We start from the raw sequence: 19356 nt of genomic DNA, 5'->3' as shown, positions 1-19356 counted from the left end.
CATGAGGGACTTTGTCAAATGCCTTACTGAAATCCATATAGACAACATCCACGGCCCTTCTTTCGTTAACCGTTTTTGTCACTTCCTCAAAAAACTCCACCAAATTTGTAAGGCACGACCTCCCTCTTACAAAACCATGCTGTCTGTCACTAATGAGATTGTTCCGTTCTAAATGCACATACATCCTGTCTCTAAGAATCCTCTCCAACAACTTCCCTACCATGGACGTCAAGCTCATTGGCCTATAATTACCCGGGTTATCCCTGGTACCCTTCTTAAACAACGGTACCACATTCGCTATCCTCCTTCATTCACTCTCTGCTCACATTCACAAAGCACTGTATATACTTAAAGAATTACCTCATTCATTATAATTTGGGGATTGACAGGAAACAACATCTTAACACGTGTCTGAAAGGAAAACGTGAAAATAAGTAAAAGTGGGTATCAGTTTACAAATAATTAGCTTTATGCTTGATATTAATAATTAGCTTTGTGCTGAAGTGGCACGGTGGGACAGTGGTTAGCACTGCTGCCTCAAAGCTCCAAGGACCCAGGTTTGATTCCCAGCTTGGGTCACTGTCTGTGTGGAGTTTGTTCTCTGTGTCTGCGTGGGTTTCCTCCGGGTGCTCCGGTTTCCTCCCACAGTCCAAAGATCTGTGGGTTAGGTGGATTGGCCATGCTAAATTGACCCTAGTTTCAGGGGGATTAGCGGGGTAAATATGTAGGGCTATGGGGATAGGTGGGATTGTTGTTGGTGCAGGCTTGATGGGCTGAATGGCCTTCTTCTGTACTGCAGGGATTCTATGATTCTATGTCAACAAATAATCAAATTCAGGGCACTGAAAATTAGAACATTGAAGAGGTTAAGTCTTGCTTTTTGATGTTGTTCTTTGCCTTTGAAATTAACTGAACATTCTTCTTTCCAGCTGAACCAACTCCCTTTCCTCAATGAAGATGCTCCTCAAAGTGCAGCGCCAGGGACCTGGGTTCGATTCCCGGCTTGGGTCACTGTCTGTGCGGAGTTTGCACATTCTCCCCGTGTCTGCGTGGGTTTCCTCCGGGTGCTCCGCTCTCCTCCCATGGTCTGAAAGATTAGGTGCATTGACCCGAACAGGTGCCAGAATGTGGCGACTAGGAGAATTTCACAGTAACTTCATTGCAGTGTTAATATAAGCCTTACATGTAACTAATAAATAAATAAATTGAACTAGACATATTAGAAATGACACCCGGTAGTGTAGAAAACACATCTGAATATAACTTGGAGCTCTGGCTTCAACTCTTCCCTACTCCACATTATAAAATTGCTTGAGGGAGTGAATTTTCCCGTTCTGCCCACCACAGGGATCGGAGCGGACGAGGGGCAGACCTTGGGTGGGATTTTCTGATTTCGGGGCGTGGCTGGAAAATCCCAGCCAAACTTCTACCGCCTCACCCGCCCTGGAATCAGGGCGGGCAAGGCTCACAGGACGGAATTCTTCATTGGATTCGGGCAGGATTTTACGAGCCTCACCCAAACAAGGTCGTAAAATCCCGCCCGTGGTGTTTCCACTAACACCTAGGTCCGAATATTTGCGCAGTCAGGAGGGCCCCGTGCCGCATCCAAAATGGTGCCAGACCCCTGAATCCAGAAGTCCCTCCTAAAGTTTCAAAGTTTTAAAAGTTTACTTATTAGTGTCACAAGTAGGCATCGGGTTGGAAAGGGAGCTTGTGGTAGGAAATGTTTGTATCAGTCATTCCTGGCGGCATTACATTAATCTCAGTCAATGCAGAATATTGTTAGCAGCTGATAATATGCCAAGATGTTGCCATCCCTAAGGCTGTGTCTTATGAAGCTTTACCAGCGTTACTACAGTGACTTCCTTCATTATAAAATGAACAGCCAGCAGGAATGATTGGATTTTCTTAGGGAAAATTCATAATGGGCCATCTCTTTCAGTGTCAACATATAGATTCATAGAATTCCTACAGAGGAGAAGGAGGCCATTCAGCCCATTGAGTCTTCACCGACTCTCCAACAAAGTATCTGACCCAGCCTCTATCCCCGTAACCCCACATATTTACCGCATTAATCTCCCTAACTTACACATCTTTGGACACTAAGGGCAACTTAGCATGGGCAATCCACCTAATCTGCACATTTTTGGAGTATGGGAGGAAACCAGAGCACCTGGAGGAAACTCACGCAGACACGGGGAGAACAGGAAAACTCCACACAGACGGTCACCCTAGGCCTGAATGAAACCCGGGTCCCTGGAGCAGTCAGGCAGCAGTGCTAACCACTATGCCACCGTGCCGCTCATAGGTTGGACAACAGCTACAGCTATGACTCACCTCACTGTTGTCCGACACCTTCCTCCTAAGCAACTGTAAGCCAGCCATCCATTTCTTGCTTCAGAGCAAGAACTCCTTCCCGAGCCTTGCTTTGATGCCCAGCTGAGTTTTGTAACGCATGTTGCCAACACCCCTTCCCCCCCCACCCCCACCCCACAACCCCCACCGGCCCCCATCTCATTACTGCTGTTTCCAAGGGTGGCGAGTCAGATTCCAGTTAGCACCCACCACCCTGGTGCGAAAATATGGACATGCTGGGAATTAATGCCAAGTCAGGTTTGAGGATTCGGAAAATCTCCTGCGACTACGCACCCTGACTCGGGATGAATACTCAGGTCGCAAATCAGCATCGGAGTTTAATGGTACAACTTTTTCTGGTACCTAACGAAGGAACAAGGGGGAAATGAGGATCATTTATATGCAGAAAGTTGCATTGATCTGGAATGCCTTGCCCAAGAGGGTAATGAAGCAGATTCAATAGTAAGATTGGGAAAGGAATTGGTTAGATACTTGAAAAGGAGAAATTTGCAGGTCCAAGAACAGGGAAGAGTGGGATTAATTCTTATCGCCCTTTCAATGAGCTGGCATAAGCAGGATGGGCCAAATGTCTTCTGTAAATTGGGCGGCACAGTAGCACAGTGGTTAGCACTGCTGCTTCACAGCTCCAGGGACCTGGGTTCGATTCCCAGCTTGGGTCACTGTCTGTGTGGAGTTTGCACATTCTCCTCGTGTCTGCGTGGGTTTTCTCCGGGTGCTCCGGTTTCCTCCCACAGTCCAAAGATGTGCGGGTTAGGTTGATTGGCCATGCTAAAATTGCCCCTAAGTGTCCTGGGATGCGTAGATTAGAGGGATTAGTTGGTAAAATATGGAGGGTTGTGGGGGTAGGGCCTGGGTGGGATTGTGGTCGGTGCAGACTCGATGGGCCGAATGGCCTCTTTCTGTACTGTAGGGATTCTATGAAAATTTTTTAATTCTATTTCTCTTTAACGTTGTATCGAACAGTGACATCCAGGATTCGGTAAAATGTGAAGCAGCATTCACTTTGAGTGGAACAATTACAAAACATTTATGAATAATCGATGCTATAATGTAATCAACATCTTTTATCTGCATCCACTTTATCTACCAAACCTTTCTTTCTTCTCACTGTCACATTTTTACCATTCTGTGTTGGGATTTCCCATCATTTATCTGCCGATGTCCATGTTTAGAATGGAAATTGCCTATGTAAACGTCACGCTGTAAATACAGCTTCCAGCCAGAGGTGGCGCCTCATTATGTACCAGCTCCACAGCTGCTGCAATGGAGAAACCCCTCCGCTCCAGTCAGCTCTGCTTCTCAAATTGCCAGGGAGATTGGAAAAAAAAGCTCTTCAGTGAAAAATCTGAGGCAGCAACAGTTTAATACAAAAACCTATTTTCCGGCCCTCAAAGCAGGCTTCTGCTGAAGTTGCAGGAATGGACGACGGGAGAATGACTCCTTAACATGAGAGCCAGAAAAATGGAGAGCCCTGGGATCATTTTCAAATCAGCCTTTTATAGAAACATTTGTCCACTTACCATTAAAGAGTTTTTAAAAGTTTTCATGACAGGAATACAGAAATTTCTCACTGTAACCTTGTCAAATCTCCTCAAGTTTACCTGTCAAGATATAATTAAACATAAATTAATATTTTATGTTCATTGAGGTGGTGATGGCTAGTAGTATTATCCCTAGACTATTAATCCAGAAACTCAGTTAATGTTCTGGGGACCTGGGTTCGAATCCCGCCACGGCAGATGGTGAATTCAATAAAACATCTGGAATTAAGAATCTACTGATGACCATGAAACCATTGTCGATTATCGGAAAAACCCATCTGGTTCACTAATGTCCTTTGGGGAAGGAAATCTACCATCCTTACCTGGTCTGGCCGACACGTGACCCACAGCAATGTGGTTGACTCTCAACTGCCCTCCAAGGACAACTAGGGATGGGCAATAAATGCTGGCCAGCCAGCGACGCCCATGTCCCACGAATGAATAAAAAAAAAACATTTTGGGATACAGGACAGAAGTAATTTCAGACATGACATGTGATAAGAGTAGCTTGCTTGGCAGGAACAGCTGATTTTGGATCACCAATTGGATTTTAGTTGAAAAGGAAGAATGTGCAGGATTATGAAGAGGAGGGTGGGGAGTGGCTCAGTGAATTGTTCCTTCGAAGAGTTAACACACGCACACCAGGCAGAATGGCCTCCTTCTGTGCTATAACCATTCTATGACAGAAAGCAAATTAGACAGATTTGGTCTTTTATGCACAGAAATTCCTATGTTACTATCAATGCTCCCTTTAAAAGGTTGCCATTGTATACGACCAGTTTTTTCACTGTTAGCCCGTGATTAGTTTGTGTATTTGCACCTACGAGGTATTTATAATGAAACAATTTTTGCCTGCTACCTTCCAGGCAGCTGCATCCCCATGCAACTTCGTAGGAAGATTGATTACTATAGGGAAATATGGCATGAAAAAGACCAAATGGTGCAACAAGTGGGCAGCACGGGTGGCACAGTAGTTAGCACTGCTGCCTCACAGCGCCAGGGACCTGGGTTCAAAAAGTAAAGTAAAGGCTTACATTAACACTGCAATGAAGTTACTGTGAAATTCACCAAAGTCCAGCACCTGTTTGGGTCAATGCACCTGACCAGCATGTCTTTCAGATTGTGGGAGGAAACTGGAGCACCCGGAGGAAACCCACACAGAGAACGTGCAAACTCCACACAGACAGTGGCCCAAGCCGGGAATCGAACCGGGGTCCCTGGTGCTGTGAAGCAGCAGTGCTAAACAGTGTGCTAACGTGCCGTTCCAGCCTGTCTGTGTGGAGTTTGCACATTCTCCCCAGGTCTGCGTGAGTTTCCTCCGGGTGCTCCGGTTTCCTCCCACAGTCCAAGATGTGCGGATTAGGTGGATTGACCGTACTAAATTGCCCCCTTAGTGTCCCAAGATGTGTAGGTCAGATGGATTAGCCATGATAAAGTGTGGGGTTACGGGGATAGGGTGGGAGAAAGGGTCTGGGTAAGACACTCTGTCCCATTCCTTCCAATTGATCACATGACGTTTGCTCTGTTATAGAGTAAATTAAACCATATTCACACTTGAGATACAGGAGAAAGCCGTGAGGGCGATCTTTCACTCACACTGGCAGCGGACCTGGATTTCATAATCAGAGCAATTTATAAATGACCCAATTTAAATCAAGGTTAAGATTAAGAAATTGACTGGATTTCACACCCTGTCTGACTTTACTTTAACTTTCCAGTGATTTCAGTGCAGAGTTTGTTTGGACTGGGTGTGGACTGGGTGTCCAAACGGAACGCGTGCCGTTACTACTGAGCAGTTTAGGCTAATGTTAAGACCATGATGTCCACCTAATGGTGGAAAATACATGACTGAGGTTTGACCACATTAACCTAAGCATAGCAGCAATTTTAGATTCATAAGGCCCTTTCACCATCTAGTAAAATGTTCCAAGCGCACGGGTGAAAAACAGATTGCAAATAATCGTTCAGAGTGCGGTGAGGTGACTGGTCAAAGAGGTCGGGTTTTGTGAATCATTTGAAGATTGTAAGAAGCTGAGTTCCTGGCACAAGCCAGCCAAAGGTGAAAACAAGGTGAAGAGACACTCAAAATAGAGGTCCACGGTAATAAGGTTAACTTTCACCTACCTTGTAAAGTGCTTGTAAAATTTTTAATGAATCGTGTAGTTTGGAGTAGCCTTTTGAAGTGTCTGCCATGATTTGTTGAAGAAGTTGCTTTGACGCTTTTTGATACATCCGCACAAGGCGCAAGTAGAAATAATAAGGCATTGTACTCCACCAGCATTCTAGTCAAGAAAGAGCGCAGAAATGTTCAGGCAACGTAAACACAGCCAGCAAGGTCAGTAACACATTGAAAAAGCAAACACAATAATGAATGATAAAGATGGAACAAAAAGTTTTTTAAAAAGTTAAAGTTTATTTATTACTCCCAAGAAGGCTTACATTAACACTGCAATGAAGTTACTGTGAAAATCCCTGAGTCGCCACACTCCAGTGCCTGTTCGGGTCACTGCATCTAGCCAGAACGTCTTTCAGACTGTGGGAGGAAACCGGAGCACCCGGAGGAAACCCACGCAGACACTGGGGGAACGTGCAAACTCCACACAGTGACCCAAGCTGGGAATCGAACCCGGGTCCCTGGCGCTGTGAGGCAGCAGTGCTGACCACTGTGCCACCGTGCCACCCTTCAAGTTGCCATCCTTCAAACAATCGTGCCATACATTTCTGCTGGAGTGTTCCTGATCAGCTGTTTGAACTTTGGCAGAGACTGTGTTTACTTGGGGGTGGGATTTTACAGCGTCACTTGGGCAAGACTGGAAATTCCTGCCCGAGGTCAACGGAGATTCCCGTTGTCGGACCCTCGCCCGCTCCAATTCCCTGGCAGGCGAGGTGGTAGAGTTCCGGCGTGGTGATTCTGTGATCAGGAGCTGCACCAGTCCTTACCTTGTTTAATTATTATCACCATACATATTTGGCCCCTGAAGGCAGTATACAGAGAGGGTTGCATTTCTATAGCGCCTTTCACAATATCAGGACACCACAAAGTACTTTACAGTCAATGAGGTACTTCTTGAAGCATTGGCAATGTTGGAATGTACAAAATGCAGAAGTCCAATTTGATTTCTGAATTATTATTTTTTAATTGTGACCATAAGCGCTTTTAATTATGTTTTTTAAAATATGTTTAAAAACCTTACCAAGAACTGTGAAAGATTGTTTACTGAGTGAGAGAATGGCTTTGTTTAAAGAGTCTGTCAGCATTGCTGAGTCCCTGGGATCTTCCAGCACAGCAATCAGTTCTGGGAGAATAATGTAAACTCGCATTGTTTCCACACAAGCCGGAGATCGAGGTAATGTCGGGATCAGGGAATTCTGTACTGCATTCTTCACCTGTAAAATCGTGAATGTCAGCGGCAGGATTGTAACGTCTTCATAATAAAGAAAATCCACTTTAGTGCATTAATAGGAGAACATAAAGAAATAGAATCAGGAGTAGACCATTCGGCCCATCAAGCCTGTTCTCTAAATTGGTACGATCATGGCTGCCTTTTGGCTTCAAGTTCATATTCCTGCACACTTCTCAATTCCCTGAGCGACCAACTCTCTACCTATAGAATCGAATCATAGGATCCGTACAGTGCAGAAGAGGCCACTCGGCCCATCGTGTCTGCACTGACTCTCTGATGTAGTATCTTACCCAGGCCCCTGCCCTGTGCTATCTTTGTAACCCCACACGTTCACCACGGCTAATCCATCTAACCTACACATCTTGGGACACTAAGGGGCAATTTAACACAGCCAATCCACCTAACCCGCGCATCTTTGGACTCTGGGAGGAAACCTGAGCACCCGGAGGAAACCCACGCAGACACGGGGTGAATGTGCAAACTCCACACAGACAGTCACCGGAATTGAACCCTAGTCCCTGGAGCTGTGAGGCAGCGGTGCTAACAACTGTGCCACTGTGCTGCCCAGTTTTAAATGTCATTAATGATGACAGATCATTCCGGCGGTTGGCTTTCTTCTCTCTCCACAGATGTTGTCAAACCTGCTGCGTTTCTCCAGCATTTTTTGTTTTTGCATAAAATATATTTATTGATGTAAATCCCACAGCATCTTTCAGCACAATACTATTGCAGCAGATTAACTATGATGAGAGAACCTTTAGCTAAGCAGTGCCAGGGCTTGGAGTACCATCACATCAAGCAGATTAACACACTGCTGTCAGACAGTATGTTTCGATGTCTTTACCAGAATACCTGCACAGTGAAATCCAGTATTATTGAACTAGAAAGAGTTGAGTCTTTGGCTTAATGGCAAATTCCCTGCCTCTGAATCAAAAGATGCAGTGTTCAAACCCCTCTCCACACATCCCCAGCGAGTAAGTTTTGAATCTTGGGCTGTTACTCAGTAGGACCAGTGGGTTATTCACTGTGTAAAACACGGGGGCCCATAGAAGCCTCTTTCTGTAACCGTACTAATCAGCTTTAGGGTTAGGATAAAGGTGATTTTTAAAAATTCATTCGTGGGACATGGGTGTCGCTGGCTGGCCAGCATTTATTGCCCATCCCTAGTTGCCCTTGAGAAGGTGGTGGTGAGCTGCCTTCTTGAATCGCTGCAGTCCATGTGCTGTGGGTTTTGACCCACAATGCCGTTAGGAAGGGAATTCCAGGATTTTGACCCAGCAACTGTGAAGGAATGGTGATATATTTCCAAATCAGGATGGTGAGTGGCTTGGAGGGGAACTTGAAGGTGGCAGATGTTCTCATGTACCTGCTGCCCTGTCCTTCTAGATGGAAGTGGTCATGGGTTTGGAAGATGCAGTCTAAGGATCTTTGGGGAATTGCTGCAGTGCATCTTGTAGATAGTACACACTGCTGCTACTGAGCGTCAGCAGCGGAGGGAGTGGATGTTTGTGGATGTGGTGCCAATCAAGCAGGCTGCTTTGTCCTGGATAGTGTCCAGCTTCTTGAGTGTTGTTGAAGCTGCACCCATCCAGGCAAGTGGGGAGTATTCCATCACACTCCTGACTTGTGCCTTGTAGATGGTGGATAGTCTCTGGAGAGTCAGGAGGTGAGTTACTCGCCGCAGTATTCCTAGCCTCTGACCTGCTCTTGTAGCCACTGTGTTTATGTGGCGAGTTCAGTTGAGTTCCTGGTCAATGGTAACCCCAAGGACGTTGACAGTGGAGCATTCAGTGATGGTAACACCAACAGCTGATATTCATACCGTGACTTTAACATAATAAAACCTCCCTAGGTGTTTCACAGATGTGTTAATAAAAATAATTAGACACTAAGCCATGTAGCGGGATATTATTGTGGATGACCAGAAGCATGGTCAAAGAGCTAAGTTTCAAGGAATATGTTGAAGAAAGAAAAGGAGGTAGAGAGTCAGAATCAGAGAATCCCTACAGTGTAGAAGAGGCCCTGCAATGACTCTCCGACAGAGCATCTTACCCAGACCCACACCCCTGCCCCATTCCCTTAACCCCAACCACTTACCCTGCTAGTCCTCCTAACCTCCACATTAGGAGGCAATTTAGCATGGCCAATCCGGCTAACCTGCACATCTTTGGGAGGAAACTGGAGCACCCGGAGGAAACTCACGCAGACACGGAGAGAACGTGCAAACTCCGCGCAGTCACCCAAGTCCAGAATCGAACCCGGGTGCCTGGTGCTGTGAGACAGCAGTGCTAACCACTGTGCCGCCCCAGAGATGTTTAGCGAGGGAATAGAGTGTGTTCCAGTGTTTGAAGGTGTGAGATTCTATAGGTACTCAGGAGCGATTAGTCAGTAACATTACCTGTTCTAACATTGAGGAGTTTTCTGCCAACTTCACGAAGCCCAGATATACTGCGGACATATCCAGACCGGACATCTCTTCATTTGTTTCGAAATGTCCGTCCTTGCTGTTTTGAAAGATACCAAGAATGATTATCGATGCATTGTGGAAACCATTAGATATTGTTCTGAAGAACAGTCATATTAGACTTGAAACATGAACTCTGTATTTTTCTCCATAGATGCCGCCAGGCTGCCTGAGTTTTTCTAGCACTTTCTGTTTGATTAAACTTCAGATCTCCAGCATCTGCTATATTCTGTTTTAAGACATTGTACTGGATGTTATAATGTTACTGCAGAATGGTTGGCGTCTTGGCTCTTTGTGCCGACCCAATTCTATACCGTGGTCTGCAACATTATGGACGGGATTTTATGGCCTCGCTCGAGCGTGACCGGAAATTCCCGCCCGAAGTCGACAGACGTTTTTGTTGCCCGCTCCCTTGCCCGCTCCGATTCTGTGGTGGGCGGGGTGGTAGAATTCCAGTGTATGGGCAGGAATTTACAGCCTCACTAATTCTGAAACCGTAACATCCCGCCCGAGGTCAATGGACCGTTCCGTGGTCCGCCCCTCTCCCGCTCCAATTCCCGTGGTGGGTGGGATGGTAAAATTCTGGCCACAATGTCCCAAGGGATGCTTCAACAGACAGAAATTTGACACCAAATAAAAAAAAAAAGATATTAGGTCAGTTGATCTGAAGCTTAAACATAGAGGTAGGTTTTAAGGTGGAGCAGAGAGGTGGCACAGTGGGGTGACATGGTGGCACAGCGGGGTGACATGGTGGCACAGCAGGGTGACATGGTGGCACAGTGGGGTGACATGGTGGCACAGTGGGGTGACATGGTGGCACAGCGGTGTGACATGGTGGTACAGCGGTGTGACATGGTGGCACAGCGGGGTGACATGGTGGCACAGCGGGGTGACATGGTGGCACAGTGGGGTGACATGGTGGCACAGTGGGGTGACATGGTGGCACAGCGGGGTGACATGGTGGCACAGCGGGGTGACATGGTGGCACAGCGGGGTGACATGGTGGCACAGCGGGGTGACATGGTGGCACAGCGGGGTGACATGGTGGCACAGCGGGGTGACATGGTGGCACAGCGGGGTGACATGGTGGCCCAGTGGTTAGCATTGCTGCCTCACAGCACCAGGTTCGATTCCCAGCTTGGGTCACTGTCTGTGTGGAGTTTGCACATTCTCCCCGTGTCTGCGTGGGTTTCCTCCCGGTGCACCAATTTCCTCCCAAGGTTAGGTTGATTGGCCATGCTAAATTGACCCTAGTGTCAGGGGGATTAGCAGGGTAAATGTGTGGTGTTATGGGAATAAAGTCTGGGTGGGATTGTGGTCGGTACAGACTCGATGGACCGAATGGCTTCCTTCTGTACTGTAGGGATTCTATGATTAAGGTGGGAATTCCAGAGCTTAGCCTTTAGATGATAGTAAGCATGGCCCCCATTGAAAGAATAAAAGAAATTGGAGATCCACAAGAGGCTGCTGTTATGTTTCCTTTCAAAATGTTGAAGTTACGCAGCTGCTTAAACTACCTTGCAGCAAAACAGGACAGTGAGATTCCTCTCAGAACTGAGGCAGGTCACCTAGTTATACCTCACCTAGTCTGGATGCCTATCTGAAATACTGAAGTGACTCACACCCAAATTCCTGGAAGAGAGATGGAGTTACCAGTAGAAACTGATGGGTGGTGAGTGTTCGACCAGAGAAAATTCTGGGTGATGAATTCCCAAAATAAATTTGACTGATGAAGAGATGGGGAGGGGGGGTGGGTGGGGAGGAAGAGGTTGACCCGTCACTGCACAAAGCTTGATAGTTAGAGAGAGTACCCAAGCAATAGGTGCAGTGACCAGAATCTGTCCATTAAATCATGTGACATTTCTGCACAATCCTTCAGCCTACCAATCAACTCAAGAACAGCTTCTTCCCTGCTGCCATCAGACTTTTGAATGGACCTACCTCGCATTAAGTTGATCTTTCTCTACACCCTAGCTATAACACTGTATGACTGTAACACTACATTCTGCACCCTCTCATTTCCTTTTCTATGAACGGTATGCTTTGTCTGTATAGCGCGCAAGAAACAATACTGTTCACTGTATACTAATACATGTGACAATGGTAAATCAAATCAAACCAACTCCTCTCCAACTCCAGCAAGAACTCTCCTTCCCTCGGAAAAAAGATACAAGAGTCTGATGTCACGTACTAACCAACATCAAGAACAGCTTCTTCCCTGCTACTGTCAGATTTTTGAATGGACCTACCTCGCACTGAGTTGATCGTTCTCTACACCCTAGCTATGACTGTAACACCAAATTCTGCACCCTCTCATTTCCTTCTCCCCTATGTACTCTATGAATGGTATGCTTTGTATAATACACAAGAAACAATACTTTTCACTGTATACTAATACATGTGACAATAATAAATCAAATCAAAAATCAAATTCAAACTTTTAGCTTCTTCAGTTGTAACAACTTCCTCAAGAAAACTGAGTAAAATAAACACCAGAACTTAAATTACCTTCTGGATCTTTGACAAAAATGATTTAGTTTTGGTTTGGGCCTTGGCAATAAAGCAGTAAGCTCAGATGGAATTTGGTACAATCATGGAATCCCTGCAGTGCAGAAGGAGGCCATTCGGCCCATCGAGTCTGCACCGACTGTCCAACAGAACACCTTGCCCACTCCGTATCTCTGCAACCCCACATATTTACCACACCAATCCCCCTTTGGACACTAAGGGGGGGATTTTCCAGTCTCGTCCCACCACGGGAATCATAACAGGAGAGGGTGGAGCATGAAAAGGTCCATTGACCTCGGGCAGGATTTTCCGGTTTTGGGGCGAGCGCGGCTGGAAAATCCCAACCTAAAGGGCAACTTAGCATGACCAATCCGCCTAACCTGCACATCTTTGGAGTGTGGGAGGAAACCCGAGCACCCGGAGGAGACACGGGGAGAACGTGCAAACTCCACGCAGTCACCCAAGACTGGGATTGAACCTGTGTCGCTGGCGCTGTGAGGCAGCAGTGCTAACCACAACTACAAATCAAATTGGGATATTTTGATGCTAATTGTTAGGCAATAAAACATTTGCTTACCTGACATCCAAAAAACTTCCGCTCAGACTTTGAGAAGACGAAAATGCTCGAACAATTGCCCTGTAAATGAAATTCAGTCAAATTTAATTCATGTAACTGGAATTGTAATGGAGAGAGATGCCCATGATCCTTTTTGGACTCTGGTTATTTACCTATATTTTTAAATGTTAAATACTTCTACTAATAGACAATTCAAATTCTCAGTAACTCTGCAGCTGGATCTTATGAAAGATGTGTTTTGCATGGCTTTTCTGTATAACGAGGGTTAACATAAAGAGTGAAATTGAATTCTGTGCCAACATAATCATAGAATCCCTACAGTACAGAAGGAGGCCATTCGGCCCATTGAGTCTGCACCGACCACAATCTCACCTTATCTCGGTAACCCCACATATTTACTCTGCTAATCCCCCCAAAACTAGGGTCAATTTAGCATGGCCAATCAACCTAACCCGCACATCTTTGGACTGTGGGAGGAAACTGGCGCACCCGGAGGAAACCCACGCAGACACGGGGAGAGTGTGCAAACGCCACCCAGACAGTGACCCAAGCCGGGAATCGAACCCGGGCCCCTGGCGCTGTGAGGCAGCATTGCCAACCACTGTGCCACCGTGCCGCCCCAATAGGCATCTTCAACCTAGATTCGATTTAGAAGCTGCACCAATTAAACATGTAGAAACTGAGATGGAATATGTTGGAAAATGTAAGTATAGTGGGACTTGCTGGTGGATAATTGGAAATCGTTGGGGAACTGAATCGTTTGGTTTTGTAGAGAAAAATGATGTCCTCAACATGGCATCCAACACCACGTGGATTATAAAAGCTACGGTGGCCTCAGAAATCCTGCAATCCTCTGCTGATCAAAGTGTGGCAGAGGTGCCATCAATCGCACTCCCTGACCCCACCAATGTATTCACATCTTCAATGACCGCTTTGAAAAAGGGTCATCCGGACTCGAAATGTCAGTTCTTTTCTCCCCTTACAGATGCTGCCAGACTTGCTGAGATTTTCCAACATTTTCCCTTTTGGTTTCAGATTCCAGCATCTGCAGTAATTTGTTTTTATCCGTTATTTATGTGGATGCTCAGCGATTGAATATATTTAAGGCAAGGAAGTATACTATGAAAGGTCTGACACTGGGAAGTTCCGAAGAACAAAGGGATCTTGGCGTGTTTGTCCATAGATCTCTGAAGGCGGAAAGGCAGGTTGATAGGGTGGTGAAAAAGGCATATGGCACACTCGCCTTTATCAATCGGGGTATAGATTACGTAAGCAGAAAGGTCATGATGGAGTTGTACAGAACTTTGGTGAGGCCACAGATGGAGTACTGTGTGCAGTTCTGGTCACCATATTACAGGAAGGATGTGATCGCACTGGAGGGGGTGCAGAGGAAATTCACCAGGATGTTGCCCGGGATGGAACATTTAAGTTATGAAGAGAGGTTGGATAGGCTTGGGTTGTTTTCGTTGGAGCAGAGAAGACTGGGGGGCCACCTGATTGAGGTGTACAAGATTATGAGGAGCATGGACAGGGTGGATAGGGAGCAGCTGTTCCCCTTAGTTGAAGGGTCAGTTACGAGGGGACACAAGTTAAAAGTGAGGGGTGGGAGGTTTAGGGGGGATTTGAGGAAAAACCTTTTTATTCAGAGGGCAGTGAGGGTCTGGAATGCGCTGCCTGAGAGGGTGATAGAGACAGGATGCCTCACATCCTTTAAAAAGTACCGGGGTGAGTACTTCACACCATAACATTCAAGGCTATGGGCCAAGTGCTGGCAAGTGGGATTAGGTGGGCAGGTCAGGGCATTTCATGCATCGGTGCGGACTCGATGGGCCAAAGGGCCTCTTCTGCACTGTAGTATTCTGTGATTCTGAGATCTATAGATTCTTGGAATCTAAGGGAATCAATTGATATGGGGACAGGGCAATAGAGTTGAGATTGAAGATCAGATGTGAAGTTATTGGATGGTGGAATGGGTTCAAGGGCGTGTCTGCCTTGCTCATGTTCCTATTTTTTTATTTGTGGGACATGGGCATCGCTGGCTGGCCAACATTTATTGCCCATCCCTAGTTGCCCTTGAACTGAGTGGCTTGCTGGGCCATTTCAGAGGGCAATTGAGAGTCAACCACATTGCTGTGGCTCTGGAGTCACATGTAGGCCACACCATGTAAGGATGGCAGATTTCCTTCCCGAAAGGACATTAGTGAACCAGATGGATTTTTCCGACAATTGATACTGACAATCAGTAGATTCTTAATTCCAGATATTTTTTGTTGAATTCAAAGTCCACCATCTGTCGTGATGGGATTCGAACCCGGGTCCCCAGAACATTGGATGTCGTCTATATGGATTTCAGTGAGGCATTTTACAAAGTTCCACATGGCAGGTTGGTTAAGAAGGTTAAGGCTCATGGGATACAAGGAGAAGTGGCTAGATGGGTGGAGAACTGGCTTGGCCATAGGAGACAGAGGGTAGCGGTCGAAGGGTCTTTTTCCGGCTGGAGGTCTGTGACCAGTGGTGTTCCGCAGGGCTCTGTACTGGGACTTCTGCTATTTGTGATATATATAAATGATTTGGAAGAAGGTGTAACTGGTGTTATCAGCAAGTTTGTGGATGACACGAAGATGGCTGGACTTGCGGATAGCAATGAGCATTGTCGGGCAATACAGCAGGATATAGATAGGCTGGAAAATTGGGTGGAGAGGTGGCAGATGGAACTTAATCCAGATAAATGCGAAGTGATGCATTTTGGAAGAAATAATGTAGGGAGGAGTTATACAATAAATGGCAGAGCCATCAAGAGTATAGAAACACAGAGGGACCTAGGTGTACAAGTCCACAAATCCTTGAAGGTGGCAACACAGGTGGAGAAGGTGGTGAAGAAGGCATATGGTATGCTTGCCTTTATAGGACGGGGTATAGAGTATAAAAGCTGGAGTCTGATGATGCAGCTGTATAGAACGCTGGTTAGGCCACATTTGGAGTACTGCGTCCAGTTCTGGTCGCCGCACTACCAGAAGGACGTGGAGGCGTTAGAGAGAGTGCAGAGTAGGTTTACCAGGATGTTGCCTGGTATGGAGGGTCTTAGCTATGAGGAGAGATTGGGTAAACTGGGGTTGTTCTCCCTGGAAAGACGGAGAATGAGGGGAGACTTAATAGAGGTGTACAAGATTATGAAGGGGATAGATAGGGTGAATGGTGGGAAGCTTTTTCCCAGATCAGAAGTGACGATCACGAGGGGTCACGGGCTCAAGGTGAGAGGGGCGAAGTATAACTCAGATATTAGAGGGATATTTTTTACACACAGAGTGGTGGGGGCCTGGGATGCGTTGCCAAGTAGGGTGGTGGAGGCAGACACGCTGGCATCGTTTAAGACTTACCTGGATAGTCACATGAGCAGCCTGGGACTGGAGGGATACAAACGATTGGTCTAGTTGGACCAAGGAGCGGCACAGGCTTGGAGGGCTGAAGGGCCTGTTTCCTGTGCTGTACTGTTCTTTGTTCTTATTAGCTGAGTTTCTGGATTAATAGTCTAGCGATAATACCACTAGGCCATCGCCTCCTATTTTGTATTTGCTTAATATATACGTGCCACAAGGGACTTGAACTTAAATTTTCTGATTGGTGTTATTTGAACATTAGTATGAACTCATTTGAAATAGATGTGTTAAAGCCAGACTTAGCACCAGCAAGTAAAATCTATCATGTCTTTGCCAAGTGGAGTTTGATGAAAAATCCTGAAGGAAGTTATGTGAAAGTTGGAGAGGGCAAACTGAATTTTTCAGGAAGACAAACTTACTTTCTTGTGTTTTTGTCCAATTTCCTCTCCAGCAAATTGTCCACTATCATGGTGCTCCTCAAAGTATTGCATGAAGATGAGTCAACAGAGGGCACCGACTCCTAGACAGGAAAGAAAAACAAGAGCACTCAATGTTCGCCTGTACACAAGGAACACTGATAAGAAACAACCAATTCTCTCCAGGAGAGACAATGGGCAGGATTTTCCGGCCGTGCTTTCCTCGAGACCGGAAAATCTTGCCTGAGGTCCATGGACCTTTGCATGATCCTGTTCCGCCCGCTACGATTCCTGTGGCGGGCGGGATGGGAAAATTCCACCCAATGTTCTTTCTCCTACAATTCTCCCTTTTTAAAGTTTATATTCAATCACCGTTGAAAGTTAATACTGAACTTGTTTCCATCATACTTTCAGATTAATTAAGAAATTAGTTAATTAAATATTAATTACATTAAGTCGGGGGGAGTGGGGTCAGTCAGCTCAGTTGGCTAATGTCATTCAGAATAATGTCAACAGCATGGATTAGGTCCCCATTGCAGCTGAGGGAGAGTTGGGCCCTGCCTCCTGGCCCGGCCTCTGAGAGTGGAAGGCAATGGCATCCACCATTGACCAAAAACTGCTCAGGATAACCAGCTCAGAATTAAGCATCAGGAGACAATGAGGCGAGGACCTGTCTCCAGGGAGAGCATGAATGGAATTGACTTGGCATAAAAGTAGGAAAGCTAGTTTTCAAAAGCAAACCACAATTATCTAAAATGTTCTTCAGCCCCAAATGAATGTCCAATCCCATTGTGCCGTCTTGTACCACCAAATGCCACCATGTGGTCATAAGATGTACTTATCGTCTTACCACTTTGTCACCGTACTCTGCAAAGCTTTGGTTTCCTCCTGCAAAAATTCTTCTCACAGCGGGTTTGGTTCTGTGGCCTGTTTGGGTAGAGATGAGAAATGATAAAGGCAAGGAAGCACTTGTGGGAGTGGAGTACAGACCCCTCCTCCCCGTCCCCCCACCCCCTCACCTCCCCGTCTCCTCCCTTAGTGCCATATAGCAGGATGGAGAATAAAGGAAGACATATTGGGAGCTGGTCAGAAAAGTTTGGTGATGATCATGGGAGATTTTAATCTACATATCGGCTTGTATCCACTGGGGTTAAAAGAGTAAGAGGCGACTTGATTGATACTTATAAGATCCTGAGGGGTCTTGGCATGGTCAATACGCTTCCTCTTGTGGGAGATCGAAACTAGGGGTCATTGTCTAAAAATGAGGAGTCAGCATTTAGGACAGAAATTAGGATAATTTTTTTTCTCTCAGAAGATGGTGAGTTTTTGGAACTATCTTCCTCAAAAGGCAGTTGGAGCAAAGCTTTTGAATATAAGGCAGAGCTGGATAGATTCTTGACCAAAAACAGAAAATGCTGGAAAATCTCAGCAGATCTGCCATCATCTGTGGGGAGAGAATAGAGCCAACTTTTCGAGTCTAGATGACCCTTTGTCAGAGCTGAGATCAAAGAGAATCAGCGGAGATTTATACTATGGTGGGGGGGAGGGCAGAGGGGAGAATGGAATGGGACAAAGGGAATGTAAATGAGGATACAGAAGGCTGACAAAGTGCGAAAAGTGTCCATTAAAGTGATCAGAATGTGTGATTCTTGATACGCAAGGGGGTGAGAGGTTATCGGGGTAGATGGGAATGTGGAGTTGAGGTTATAATCAGATCAGCAATGAGATTAGTGAATGGCGGAACAGGCTCGAGGGGCCAAGTGGCCTACTCTTGCTCCTACTTAATACGTTTGTGAATTTGTATCCATGTGTCTTCCAGCTGAAGCCACATTTATTTTGAATTCCCCGTGTGTGATGCCACATGGGATAAATGCGCCTTATTTGAATTCTACAAAAAAATCAAAGTCTTGCTGAAATATAATAACATATAATATCCACAAATTAACATTATGGGACCAATTTTACCGCCTCGCTCGCCACGGGAATCGGAGCAGGCGAGGGGCGGACCCATAGAAAGGTTCGTTGACCTCGGGCGGGATTTTCCGGTTTCAAGGCAAGCGAGGCTGGAAACTCCTGCCCTATATGCTAGTCACATCCAAATCTTTTCCATAAAATGGAGGTATGAAAGTATAGAAATTTACATCGCTTACCATCTTCCGTTCCATTCATTTCAGATGTGGTGATGATGTTGACAGGAAGAGGCACTAATCGATCACTGGTCTCTCCATTTCCCAACTGCCCTTTCTCTCCACGGCCAAAAGAGTAAATCTTACCAGACGACGGGACGAAGGCGAGCGTGTGATAACTGTTTCAAATACGTACATGTTCATACCTTTACAGGTGATAGGAATTTTTTTTTCATTTTCAGTTTGGAGCTGCAGGTTTGGATTTTAGTTTCGGAAGGGACAGCAAGCTGATAAGAAGTCTCTTTCTCTCCCTGGTTTTGAAAATTCTGCGGGTTAGCTGAAAGCCTTCCTTGAGTAGAAAATCTGCTCTTGGTGGCTTGACCAGAGTCTACCTGGGGTGCTGGGAAGCTGTTCTGACTTCAAACTGTTCTGGGTCTATCCAGAAAACTGTAGATGTCAACCAAAGGACTCAATTCCAGCATCACGTGAGCATTAGACTTCGTTGTGTTGAACTTGTTTAAAGGGTTTTGTCTTTGGCAAGGGTTTTGTTTGACTGGAACATTTTAG

General features: G+C 46.0%; 1 protein-coding gene across 1 annotated transcript in view; it reads right to left on the bottom strand.

Annotated features, from left to right (window-relative positions):
- Positions 1-19356, bottom strand: part of LOC144491393 (putative E3 ubiquitin-protein ligase HERC3) — a 58823-nt gene that overhangs the window by 25041 nt on the left and 14426 nt on the right. Inside the window, exons 7-15 of the mRNA XM_078209156.1 lie at positions 18814-18968; positions 17514-17590; positions 16667-16767; positions 12871-12930; positions 9720-9825; positions 7112-7304; positions 6042-6199; positions 3897-3977; positions 361-411 (exon numbers count right to left, since the gene is read on the bottom strand). Of these exons, the coding sequence (XP_078065282.1) occupies positions 361-411; positions 3897-3977; positions 6042-6199; positions 7112-7304; positions 9720-9825; positions 12871-12930; positions 16667-16767; positions 17514-17590; positions 18814-18968 (982 nt within the window). The remainder of the gene's footprint in view (positions 1-360; positions 412-3896; positions 3978-6041; positions 6200-7111; positions 7305-9719; positions 9826-12870; positions 12931-16666; positions 16768-17513; positions 17591-18813; positions 18969-19356) is intronic.

The sequence above is a fragment of the Mustelus asterias genome, chromosome 1, assembly GCF_964213995.1.
Source record: "Mustelus asterias chromosome 1, sMusAst1.hap1.1, whole genome shotgun sequence".
Lineage (NCBI taxonomy): Eukaryota > Metazoa > Chordata > Chondrichthyes > Carcharhiniformes > Triakidae > Mustelus > Mustelus asterias.
Note: the sequence above shows the minus strand (reverse complement) of the source record. Positions and strands in the feature narration are given on the sequence as shown.